Below are 13,363 nucleotides of genomic sequence, written 5' to 3'. Positions count from 1 at the left end.
TCAGTATGTTTGCTGAATGAATAAGGAAATTCCTAATGGACTGAACAGGATGAGCAAGCAATGGGGGAGGGGGGGGGAGGGGGGCGGGGCATGGGTGGATGTGATGTGTTGGGGAGAGGCTGAGAAATCAAAATTGGTAGGAATGGGCAGAAAAAGGAGTTCTGAAAATTTCCTATATTAAGTAATACTATCATAGGTTTTGGTAGGAAGGATGACCTACCTTCTCCATGATCCTGGACCCATTGTGTTAAATAGCAGAAACAAGGGACCAGGGCCTGTGATGGGTCTTGAAACCCTAAGGTTTCCTGTGTAGCCAGGGGCTAGGGTCCTGCAGGAATGAGAGCCTGGTCAAGCTTTCCTTGCCAAGTTCATAACCCAGCTAAAGTGCATGTGCCAGAAGCTAAGTCTGTCTGGCTCTAAAGCCCAAATAGGCAATGGAATTAAAGAGGAAAAGTTGGAAAACCTAAAACCTAAACTAACTTTTTTTTTTAGATTTATTTATTTGAGAAAGAGCAAGTGGCGGAAAAGGCAGAGGGAGGAGGGAGAGAATCTTTTTTGTTTTTTTTTTTTTAAAGATTTTATTTATTTATTCATGAGAGACACAGAGAGAGAGAGGCAGAGACACAAGCGGAGGGAGAAGCAGGCTCCATGCAGGGAGCCTGATGTGGGACTCGATCCCAGGTCTCCAGGATCACGCCCTGGGCTGAAAAGGCAGGTGCTAAACCTCCGGGAATCCCCAGGAGAGAGAGAATCTTAAGCAGACTCCCCATTCAGTATGGAACCTGACACAGGGCTGGATCCCAGGACCCTGAGATCACAACCTGAGTCAAACCAAGAGTCAGACAGTCAACCAGCTGCGCTACCCGGGTGCCCCTAAACTAACTTTGAATCTCGGAAGAGCCAAGAAGGGACACCTTGATGGTGCATTTGGTTGAGCATCCAACTCTTGGTTTCAGCTCAGGTCGTGATCTCGGAGTCCTCCCTCTCTCCCACCCCTTCGGACTCTGTGCTCAGTGCAGAGTCTGCTTGAGGTTCTCTCACCCTCTACCCCTCTCCCCACTCATGTGTGCATGATCTCTCTCAAATAAATAAATAAATAAATAAATAAATAAATAAATAAATAAAATCTTAAAAAAAAAAAATCAGAAAAAGGCCACGGAAACTCTGTAAGCTCCATGCCAGCTTGGCTTCTGGTTGCCTTTTGAACTATGTTCTATCTGTTACCCCCTTGGCTTACATGGCACTGATACATTCATTTTTATTAAATATTGACAAGATACAAAAGAACACTTATAAAATATGTACATTGTCTGGTTCATGAGAGCACTTAGTGAATGAGAGCTTTTATTTGCTCCCGTAATTTATTTTGCATAACTCTATTCTGTCATCCCATCATATCACAATTTAAATTTTTTTTCATATGTACGAACTATCTGATCAGTTAGTGGTTTACATGGCTTTCTCTCTTAAAGACATTGTTTTTCAACTGTGGATTCACATTGGACTTATTTGGGGAGACTTCAAAGCATCCATACTGGATTTCCCATATCGGCCCCCTGAGCATTTGGGCCTGGGCAGAGTAGTTTTAAGTGTCCCAAAAGTGATTCTTGTGGGTGTTGCTGATCTAAACTTTGAAAATCTAGGAGGAAATTCATAGGTCTTCTCACACATAGTTATATCCAACTTTTAGCACAATGTGTGTACAGAGACCTTTGCCACATGTTTACTGATCAAATGAGTAACTTCCCTCTGCCTTTGGAGATGCTGCCCACGCAGCCAGGTGTCCCTCAGATTCCATAGCAAGCAGCCAGTCTTCATTTCTCCCATGCAACTTAGCCAACCACGATCAGATAAGAGTCTCTTGCGGTAGCTTGTGACAAAGTACTAACAGCCTGGACTGGAAAGCACTCAGCCACTGTGCAAAGCACTGTCAGTCATTAATTCATCCTGTCAGCCACGACCATCTTGAAGTCTTGAAGACAAGACTTCCTGTGACCTCACCAATAAGAAAATGGAGGTTCAGAAAGATCCAGAACCTGGATAAGGGCACAGGGCACAGGGCGGGTTGTAGGTACGCTCTAAGCCAGGTGTGTCTAGCTCTAAAGCCCAGAGAAGAGGCAGTGGAATTAAAGAGGAAACAGGGAACCTGAGAAATGTTGCAAATGGTTCAGAGACATTCTAATAGGAGCACAGACTCCAGAGCAGTTGGTATAGGCTCACTTCCGGCTCTGTCCTCCTCAGGCCACTTGATCCTAAGCAGGCCTTAGTATCTCATCTATAAGATGGGAAGAATCACCGTGCCTAGCACACAGGATTATTAGCAGGATTGCAAGAGTTAATACGTGTACAATGTTGAGAACAGTGCCTAGTCCATAGTAAATGCTGTCAGGTGATGGTTACTGCTGCTGGTGTTTATTGTTTATTTTTAAATTAATTCATTGATAATGTCATTCACTAATAAGATGGCAAAAGAAACATTTCTGTATAACATCTGTTATTTCCCTGGTGCTTTGTGCTTCACTACTATCGCTCATTGACCCGTTACTTTATTTATTCCACAGTTATTTATGAAGCACTTCTGAAGCCAGCATTATTCTAGATCTAAGAGCATAGAAGCGAATAAACTAGGCAGGGTCCTGCCTTCATGGATTTTACACTCTACTGAAGAACACAGAATATAATCAAGTAATAAATAATAAATTTCTCAGAAATAAGGATGATGTGATTTTTTAAAAAAGAAAGAAAGATGCAAGCGGAGAGGGAAGAACTCAGAGAGGATCTGTTGTTTGAGCTGAATTCTGAAGGTTGAGAAGGAACCACATGGTGATACAGGGAAGAGCATTCCAGGCAAAGGAGGGAGAAGTATGAAGATGGCAAAAGGCTCAAAGCTTAAGTGCTTTATGTAGTGTAACTGGAAGAGAGGGAGAAAGAAGAAGGGAGAAGTGAATATTGAGTAAGGTTGGACAGGTGCAGTAGTCAGATCATTTGGCTTATTCCTGGCTACAGATTAGAATCATATGAGAGCTTAAAGTTAGCCATGCTGAGCCCCACTTTAGAATGTGTAATTGATAAATTTTTAAAATGCTTCCCAATGTTTGAATGTGCATCAGAATTAAGGACCACTGACCAAAGGATCTCAAGGCCAGAGAATTTGAGTTTATTCTAAATGTTGTAAGAAGACATGCAGTTAGGGTTGAAACAGGCAGTTAACCTGGTCTGTTGTCTTTCCATAAAAGTCTTAAATTTGCTTATGATAAAAATCTAAACATTGACAGCTAAGACAAATTTCTTTTTTTTTTCTTTTTTTTTTTCTAAGACAAATTTCATATTAATTCCTGATCCTCCGTTACAATATAATTCTTCTTGGGTTTTTTTGTTTCGTTTTGTTTTAAGTATCAGTTACAACCCTTCAAATGAGAACTTGTCTATTTAAAGGTTATTAAATTATGTCCAAGAGTTACTTTCTATAAACTCTCAAATTTCAAATCATTTCCCACTGGTCCTCTTAAATTGTTTCCCTTGAGCCATGCCCAGAGTAATCAGATGTTTCTAAAGTTGTCATTCTTCAGTAGAAATCCATACCATCATGAGGCCCTCTGACCAGCATTGAGTGTGATACAAAAATAGCCTAGTATTTCTCTGCTCTTTTCCTGCTTATACTGCTCTATCTTATCTTAAAGGATTTTGGGGTTTTGTTTTTGTGTTTGATTTGTTACGGTGAGTGGTGTAGCATTACCTCTTACTTCTGCGACTCTCCCATTGTCATTATCCCCATGTCAGTGGACACTGCCCTACAGTTTGGCCTGCTGCAAGTCCAAATCATTCATAGTACAACATCCACTACAGCAGCTTAATTTGAACCATCCTTGTCCAGAATTCATCTGTCTAGCTTGGCTCCTAGTTTTTTAAGTATCTGGAAGATTCAGCCTGGGAAGGTAAACATCATGCCCTGGCTGTCACCAAACAGTTGAATCCAATTAGTCCCACCTGCCCCTGGTTATTTACCTAATGAAAAACTCCATACCCCAGCTGTGTCCAGGGATGAGGCACACTTACAATCCTCAACTGCTCCAGAGAGGAAGCAATGCACATCAGAGCCAGTCAACACCAGCAGATGTTTTCTGAATGAAATTCACTCAACTGTGTCTAGAGGGTAGGCCCTTCTCATGGCATCCTTATCACCTGTTCCAAGAGGTATACCTATTTTTCTCTTCCTCGTGGGAACAGGTACAAATAGTTACACAGATGGCTCTGTCTGTGGCCCATTGAGCTGTGAATTAATTAGTAGATTATGGTTCTGGTAGTGGTGATTAACCCTGCTCCTCTTGTGGAATAATTGTTGGAAATTTAGCTCTTCTTTTTTTGAGGCTATTTGGATATGTCCTAGAATTTTATAGCCCACACAATCTAGCTTATCACAAAATGATAAACTAATAAATGCAATTGGTTAGGACGGAAACTTTGCCATTTGAATGAAAGATTCCCTTTAGGGTAATTGTACATTGCTAATCAATGCCAGTATTTGAAATTAGCATACTTGGAATGGCATTTAGGATTGATCTTCATTCCAGTGTGAATTAATAATTTGTTGAGGGCAGGGTATGGGTAGTATCTTAGTTCACTGTTTTTTAATAAAATAGGATCTGTGAATATTTGTGAAGCCAGTAACCAAATATTGATTATTGAATTAAGCCAGTTGTTAAAAAATATATGTAAGTGAACAATGTGGGGCCTTTTAAAGTAGTATTTCCCTAAGCTATTTTGTTTCATCGCACCTAGTGCTAAAATGAAAAATTTTAGATTCCCCAAATGTACCATACCATCTCACATCTATACATCCAACCTATTTCCTGAACCCTAGAGCAGCATTCATGGGCTCAAAGATTTAGATGCTGGAAAACTAAGTCAGGTTGTAACTCTTTGGAGCAGAATTTCACCTGTAGTGAAAGGGTCTAAAAGGGTCTAAAAGGAACTGAACCACCCAGCCAGAGTTCTTTCTAGATACGGATACTAAAATTTAAATTGTATATAATTATCACATCTCACAAAATATTCTTCTTTTGACTTTTTTAAAAAAGCATTTTAAAATGTCAGCCATGTTCATAGCTTATATAGGACATACCAACTCAGCTGACAGGGCAGACTTGACTCAGGGGTGATAGTTTACCAAACCCAGTGTGTATAGGACAAAATTCTAATTGCAAAGTATAGGTGATCACTACAAAAAGAGGGTTTTTGTTCATTTGCTCTCCAAAGGGAGAGATTATTGTAGACTGACATAGTTAACAAATTCTTCACAGAGAACCTGAGACTTTGAGGAGGCTTTGTAAGAACATGCCACCAAGAAACAAGTGGCGTAGAAGAGGGAAGTTGTGTCAATAATCACTCCATAATTTGTTTTGTGAATCAGAACTCTTTTCATGTTGAATTTTTTAGAGGGAAACCCACTTGTATTCATGATTCTGATTTGTATTGAATTCAGAGAGGTATGTGAGAGTCTGGCAGAGTGATCTCTAAGTTGATTAAAATATCAAATAACTTGATAGCTCACCTAAATCATTTAGTATAGAAAACAAGTAAAAGAAAACCACTAAACCACTAAGATGGTTTTAGTTTAATAAGTTACCTAGACTCCTAAAACTGAAGAGAGCTTATTTTTAGCTCCAATTTAGTTCCTCTATATTTTCCAAGTACCAGGTATTGTACTAGACACTGGGGACACAAAAACCAAAGAAAAATTCACTGTACCTCAGAGAACTCACTGTTCAATATGGGATCCCAACTTGTAAAGAAGTGCAGTAGGACCAGGGGGCACAGAGGTGTATGTAAGGTGGTGGTTCTTACCTTGGAATGCACAGTGGAATCACATAGGAAACTTGTGAGAATTCTGATGCCTGGTTTCCACCCTCAGTGATTGATTTACTTAGTCTTGGGTGTGGACTCAGCATCTAGTTTTTTAAAAGCTCCATATACAACCCCAACATATAATCAAGGAAATCTCTGACATAAGGGTAATGAGACACAGAAGAGAAGACTCGGCTATCCCAAAGGAGGAATCAAAGTAAAGCTTAACCAATAGAATCAAACAAGGAAGATGAGGAAAAGACTTTCCAGGCACAGATAATACAGAGAAGAAAGAAACAGTGCTTTCCCCCGCCATTGAAAAAACTCTAGATTACTCATTATAAAACGGTGTTTAGCCAACACAGGTGGGGATTTGGCAGGGAATAGTGAACATAGAGGAGGAAAGCAATAGCGGGAGATGCTGAAAACGTGGATGTTCATTCATACCTTGCTAAGTTTGGACTTGGTCTTAGAATTGGGAATCAATAGATTTCTAAGGAGAACAACATGACTGTATTTGAACAGTTTTAGGAAAATAACTCTTCCAACTAAGGTGGTAAATTGGACTGATGGTATAGAAGTTCCAAGCAAGATGCCCAGTTACTGCGAAATCCAAGTTAAAAAATAGTGAGGGTCTAAATAAAGGTTAATGGCAGTAGACCTAAATAGGAAAATGACAGATTTGTAAAATACTGGAGGAGGAGGAATTGACAGGATGTTGACTGTGGGTTAATAGGATGACTCTGTGTTCTTAACTTGAGTAACAGGATGGATGGTTGGACTGTTGACCAAAATGGGAATGCTAGATGTTTACTGGGAGAGGGAAAGGTGGATAATTAGAGAATGGACAGAGGAAATGAGCCATCAGTTTGTCTAAGAAAGATGTTAGGGTAACAGGAGTAAAACCAAAAACAAATGGTGAAGTGGAAACCCAAGAACTAATATTTGAGAGAGGGAATAATCAACAGTATTAGGTGCTTTAGAATAATCAAAGAGTGTGAAGAATAACAAATACCCATGGGTCAGTGGAGCAGTTTCACAGGAATGGTGCTTCTAAAACCCTGATTGCAATTTATTTAAGACTGAATTTTGACTTCAGTAAAAAATGTGGAGTTGATTGATTTAGGAAACTCTTTTCCTACTCCTAACACATAAAGTCCAGTTAAAAATATATTACTTTAAGGGCACCTGGGTGGCTCAGTTGGTTAAGCATCTGCCTTTGCCTCAGGTCATGATCTTGGAGTCCTGGGATCAGCCTGGCGTTGAGCTCCCTGCTTGGCCGAAAGTCTTCTCCTTCTCCCACTGCTCCACCCCCCCACGCACCCCCCAACACACTCATGCTCTCTATCTCAAAGTCTTAAATATATATATCTAAAACTTCAAAAAAATTTTAAAATATGTAGCCAATTTCGAAAGGAAGAAAAGCAATTCTCCATATGCCCCAAATAAAAGAGGATCTAAAAGCCATAGCAGTAAGCAGATATTGAAGTTGAGTGGCCCACAAAAGTATCAGGACTTCATAGAGCAGTTGTCTTTGTTTGGGCTGCTGTAACAAAATGGTACAGATAGGATGTCTTCTGAAAAACAGTAATTTATATCTCACAGTTTGGGAGGGTGGAAGTTCAAGACTAGTGGGCCAGAAGGGTCAGGTGTGGCTCTCTTCTAGGTCAGAGACATCTCATTGCTTTATCACATGGTAAAAGAGGCTAGGGAGCTCTGTGGGATTTCTTTATAAGGGCACTAATCCCACTCATGAGGGCTCTACCCTTGTGACCTAGTCTCTTCCTAAAGGCCTCACTTCTTAACACTGTAACATCAGTAGTAGGGTTCCAACATGTGAGTTTTCAACAGACACAGACATTCAGATCATAGCTGAATTCAGACCCAAGTAGTGGCTGGCATCTTAACACCTGCATGGCAGGGAGTTTTATCTGTGCAGAAATTATGCAAAGGATTTTTCCTGTGGGTGGAACCAGGAAAACTCTAGACTTGAGAATGAGCCACCCAACTTGGAGAGTAGAAAAGTGGCCTCTAGAAGAAATCAGAATTACACAGGTGCAAGTAAGGACCTCAATTTGCCCTTCCCATGTTGGGAGAGAATGTTTTAAGTTAAAAAAAGGGGGGGGGGATCTTAAAACCTTACTTGGAACTAGTGAAACCTGTAGGATCCAGAAGAGGCAAATGCAAATCGCCTAATAGTGACATCTCTAAAACTCAGAGCAAATGTGAGATTCCCACTGAGGTGGAGCTTGCAGGCCAATAGCTGATCACATGAGAAAAGAAGGAAAATGCAATTCACAGGACATTTGACATCCAAAGAACTACCAAAAGATGTAAAGCCATGTGTAAGAACTTTAAAATTGCTGCTTTTTAAAATACTCAAAAATAGGGCACCTGTGGCCTAGTGGTTAAGAGTCTACCTTTGGCTCAGGTCATGAGCCCGGGATCCTGGGATTGAGTCCCACCTCGGGCTCTCCATAGGGAGCCTGCTCTCTCTGCCTGTCACTGCCTCTCTCTGTGTGTCTCTCATGAATAAATAAATAAAATCTTAAAAAATAAAATAAAATACTCAAAAAAATAAAGAATAGAATCCATTAATACAAGGGCAGATCATTTTGGAGGAGGGAGGGCAGTGGATTTCTTAAAAAAAACTAAAGAGAAAAATCTGGAAAGGAAAAATACAATAATTGAAAACATTTCAAAAAGTATTAGGTGGGTTAAATCCCAGAGTAGACCCTGGAGAAAGAGAATTCATAAATTGAAAACAATGAGTGAGAGATAAGGAAGAGCAATCAGTGAGTGAAGGCCACTCATTGGAGTGACAGTGTCTGTGACAGGTAGGGAGGAGCTTCACTGAGAAATGCTAGATGAAGGAAGAGGCTGATTCATTCATTCTTTAAAAAAAAAAAAAAAGAATAGGGGGTTGGGAAATATATTGAGAGAGATCCTAGATAGGGAAAAGGAAAAGGGGATTTGGGGGACAGTAGGGAGGATCCCCAAGAGCCTAGATAAAGGGATTAACTGGAAGTAAATGAGGAAGAAACAGATTTGAAGATATTTCTGTGGGGGATAGAGGTGAAATGTTTGAGAGTATGTCATTAAGAATCCTCCTTTCTGTGTCAGATTCTGTGTCAGGAAGAATGTAGGGGATAAACAATGAGGAGATAAAGGGCAAAGGCTTAAAAAAAATAGCACTGAGGGAATAATGGTAGGGGAAGCTGACCAGAGACAGGTAAAAGGAACACCAAAGAACATTGAGGGCCCACCTGGCACGCAGCGTCATAAATGAGAGACAGTGCCCAGCAACCCTACCCCCGCCAAACGTGTAAAAGGAAAGGTCCTGTGATCTATTTCTGTATTGCTGACCATAGTTACTGTTAGAAAACTTTTGCTTATAGTGAGTAGAAGAATTCTAGGAATCAGCTGTGGTTCTTTTTTTTTTTTTTTTCTTTAAGATTTTATTTATTCATGAGACACCCAGAGAGAGAGAGGCAGACACAGGCAGAGGGAGAGGAGGCGCGCCACAGGGAGCCTGATGCGGGATTCGATCCTGGGACCCCAGGATCATGACCTGAGCCAAAGGCAGATGCTCAACCACTGAGCCACCCAGGCGCCCCCAGCTGTGGTTCTTTTAGTTATTCTAGCTTATTTTCAGAGAACCAGAGTAATACTGCTCCCTACAACATGAAATCTTATTACCTTGAGTGAGATTGCCTTGAGGCAAAGTTTTTAGGCTTCCAGCTTCTTTTGTTGGCAAACATTGAGTTGTCTGTTGGTTAAGGAGGCTTGATCATGCACGCACACCATACATATATTATATATTAAGAAGTGCATAATGTCCCCCCACTTATGATTCTTACACCAACATAAATTTCTGCCTGCGAGAGGGGGAAATCTCCTGGAGTCTGGGTCAACTTCAGAGGGGTAGCCAGCTAATTAGCACTCCCTTTGTAAATAAATGTCATTCCTGTTATCTTGAGTTGCTGATGATTTTTAGACCATTGAAATTAGTTATAGTGACAAATGTTGAACAGAAGAAGTTTTTTAATTAAGTGGAAATTGAACATTTAAGATGAATTTACAAGGATTTTCTGGTAAGTGCAGTGTTAATAACTAACCTATGGGCTCTATTAAAGGACTTGAAGCCTGTCACTCTAGGTCGATAGTCAAAGCCCTCTGGAGAGAGCAATAATCAAAGACTTTTTCTGCCTGACATCAGGGGCAAAAGGTTCCTCTATGATGGCAGATTTACTTTGAATAGAGGAGTGTCCACAGTTCAAAAAGTACCTTCAAGTAGAACTAATTGGTGGTTTAAACCAAGAAGTCAGAGAACAACCTTTTATTATAACACATGGTCACCTTTCCCATACCATTTATGTTGTTACTTAATAACATTCTTTTTTTTTTTTTTTTTAAGATTTTATTTATTCATGAGAGACCCAGAGAGAGAGGCAGAGACATAGGCAGAGGGAGAAACAGACTCCCTGTGGGGATCCTAATGTGGGACTGGATCCCAGGACCCCAGGATCACACCCTGAGCCAAAGGCAGACACTCATCCACTGAGCCACCCAGGGATCCTGACTTAATAACATTCTTTAATTCTATGTGGTTACCCCACTTCTTATTTGTTCAGCATCTGTCTTGAAAGATCTCCCCCAAAACTTACCATATGTTTTTATTTATACTTAGGGACTAACTATGATAAGGGCAGTAAATCAGTATTATCCTTACCTTTCCCCATTACTCAACAGTGAAGACAATAAAAATGAAATTTAGAGATGGTTTCCCAGTAATGTGACCTGTTAATGGATGTCATGACTCCAACTCAGATAATGGACTATGTTAATAAGAGAGATGGCTGTGGTATCTTTTTCTTCTTCTTCTTCTTCTTTTTTTCCTACAGCAAAGGTAGATGAAAAGTACTAACTGCATACCAGGCAATGTACTCAAGTGTCTCTTTTCCACTGATTGTGTTCAGGGGCATTGTCCAGTCAGAGGAGAAACTTGTCATCAGTGCATCTTGGGCAAAAGATGACGATATCAGCAGACTCTTGAAATCTCTACCAAACTGGATTAACATGGCTCAACCCAAACAGCTGAGGCCAAAGAGAGAAGAGGAAGAAGATTTCATAAGGTAAAAGATTTATTTTCTATGTTGTATTAAGCACTGGGAGCAAAAACATCAGTTTAGCTAATTCTTTCTTGAAGTTTGGGGCAATTCTAAATATCAAGTGGCAATGAACTGAACTTAGTAAAGTCTGTTTCTGTCCTAACATACCTCATTGCCTATGTAAATATGCCTTGTACTCAAAATTTTAGAAGGGATTGATGTGAATCAAATTTGGAGAATTGTTGAATCAAGTTAAAATATCTTTTAATTTGTAGGTCATTTTTCCCTCTAAGGGGAAGCTTGTAATTTACTCATTGATGCATTTATTTATTCATCAAAGCTGTATTGACCTTATGTGCCATACCTTGGTGATGTGAGTTAACGATGTAAAGTTCTTGCCCATACAGAGTATGTTAAAATTGTTCTTCGCATGCTCTTCAGTTCATAGAACTTTCTGCATATATAAATGAACTTCTTGTTTATTCATATACATTATGTTATCTCTAATTATTTCCTCTTTATTTTGAGAAAAGTAAGGCCTCAGCTTTATCACTCCACATTTACTTTTGTGCAATTTAAATTATTTATTAACCCTGACGGTGTGGCCGCATGACTGGCTTGCCACAGTGAAATATTTCCACCTCTGTCACTTTAGAGCTATGTAAAGTGAAAAAAAAATTGAAGTATTACTTTGTCACATTAAAATTAGGTTTATTCTTATTGTTTTTGCCTATCCAAGTGAATAAATAAATAGTAAAAATAAAATAAAAGCACTTTAAAAGAGCAAAGACCAGAAAAGGAATAAAGGGAAGTAATGGCTAATATTTTACTTTTAATTCATCATAGAACTGCGGGCTCATCTTTTTCTCAGAATGTGGATTGCAACTATAGATTAGCAGGTTTTTATTGCTAAGTTAACTGTATTCATACATGAATAATAGTGCCACACATTTATCAACCTTTTATTATGAAAATTTGTTATAAGCCATTTAAAACCTTCTCAAAATCACAAGACCCAAAACTTCACACCTGTAATTTAAGTAGATTGAGGGTTCACTTTTTAGATTAATAGACTTCATTTGAGGGGGAAGCAGTTTCAGTTTACAAAAAGTATTGAGCAAAGGGTATAGTGTTCCCTTCTACACCCTTCCCCACCACCTTCAATTTCCTCTGTTTTTAACATCTTACATTAATGTAAAATGGTACATGTGTTACAATTCATGAGCTAATGCTGATACATTATTATCAACTAAAGTCTGTAATTTACATTAGGGTTTGCTCTTTGTGTTGTACATTTTATGGGTCTTGACAAATATAAAATGGGTATATCTACCATTAGTATCACTCAGAATCATAGTTGCACTGTCCTATTCCTCATGCTATTCCTGCCTTCCTTTCCACAAGCCCTGCCAACTGCTGATTTTTTTTTTTTTTTTACCATCTCCATAGTTTTGCCTTTTCCAGAATATAATAGAGTTGGAATCAAGTGTAGTCTTTTCAGATTGGCCTCTTGTGCTTAGCAATATGAATTTAAGATTCCTCCATGTCTTTTTGCGGCCTATTTTTTTAATCCCTGAGTAATATTACATTGTATGGATGTACTATACTTTGTCCCTTTAGCAGTTGAAGGACATTTTGACTGCTTCCAAGTTTTGGCAATTATAAACAAAGGAGCTATAATCACTCATGTACAGGTTTTTGTGCAGATGTGAGTCTTCGATTCATTGTTTTAACTTGTATTTCCCGAATGACATATGATTTTGAACATCTTTTCATATGCTTATTTGGTATTTGTATATATATTTTTGTTGAGATACGGCTCATTTTTAAATTGGGTTGTATTTCCTTATTGTTGAGTTTGAAGAGTTCTTTGTATGTTTTGGATACTGTCCTTTATCTGATATGTGTTTTACAAAGATTTTCTTCCAGTCTGTGCCTTATCTTGTTATTCTCTTCACAGCTTCTTCTGTCAAACAGAAGTTTTACATTTCAATGAAATCCAGCGTCCTGCACTTTTTCCTTCATCTACTTTCTGATTTTAATTATTTTATGTGATTCCACTTTTTCCTCTCTCTTAGCATATAAATTACACTTTTACCATTTTTTAGTGGTTTCTCTAGTTTGCTATATACATTTATAACTAATTCAAGTCTACTTTCAAATAACACCTGACTACTAAAACAGATAATGCAAGTACCTTATAACAAAGTATCCCTGATTCCTCCCTTCTATCCCTTATAACATTGCTGTCATTCTTTATTTCATTCATCCACAGACTATAATCATTGTGTACATTGTTGCTATTATTCTTTTGAACAAATTGTTATCTGATGGATCAAGTAAGAATAAGAGAAATAAGTTCTATTTTCCTTCATTTATTCCTTCTCTAATACTCTTCCTTACCTAGT

At 38.9% G+C, this 13,363-nt stretch overlaps 1 protein-coding gene across 3 annotated transcripts in view; it reads left to right on the top strand.

The window, feature by feature from the left end:
* The window catches only part of EXOC4 (exocyst complex component 4), a 746,744-nt gene that overhangs the window by 597,129 nt on the left and 136,252 nt on the right, over positions 1-13,363 (top strand). For all 3 annotated transcript variants that reach the window (XM_025471693.3, XM_025471694.3, XM_025471695.3), the window contains exon 13: positions 10,824-10,979. In XM_025471693.3, coding sequence (XP_025327478.1) covers positions 10,824-10,979 — 156 coding nt within the window. The remainder of the gene's footprint in view (positions 1-10,823; positions 10,980-13,363) is intronic.

The sequence above is a fragment of the Canis lupus genome, chromosome 14, assembly GCF_003254725.2.
Source record: "Canis lupus dingo isolate Sandy chromosome 14, ASM325472v2, whole genome shotgun sequence".
NCBI lineage: Eukaryota > Metazoa > Chordata > Mammalia > Carnivora > Canidae > Canis > Canis lupus.
Note: the sequence above shows the minus strand (reverse complement) of the source record. Positions and strands in the feature narration are given on the sequence as shown.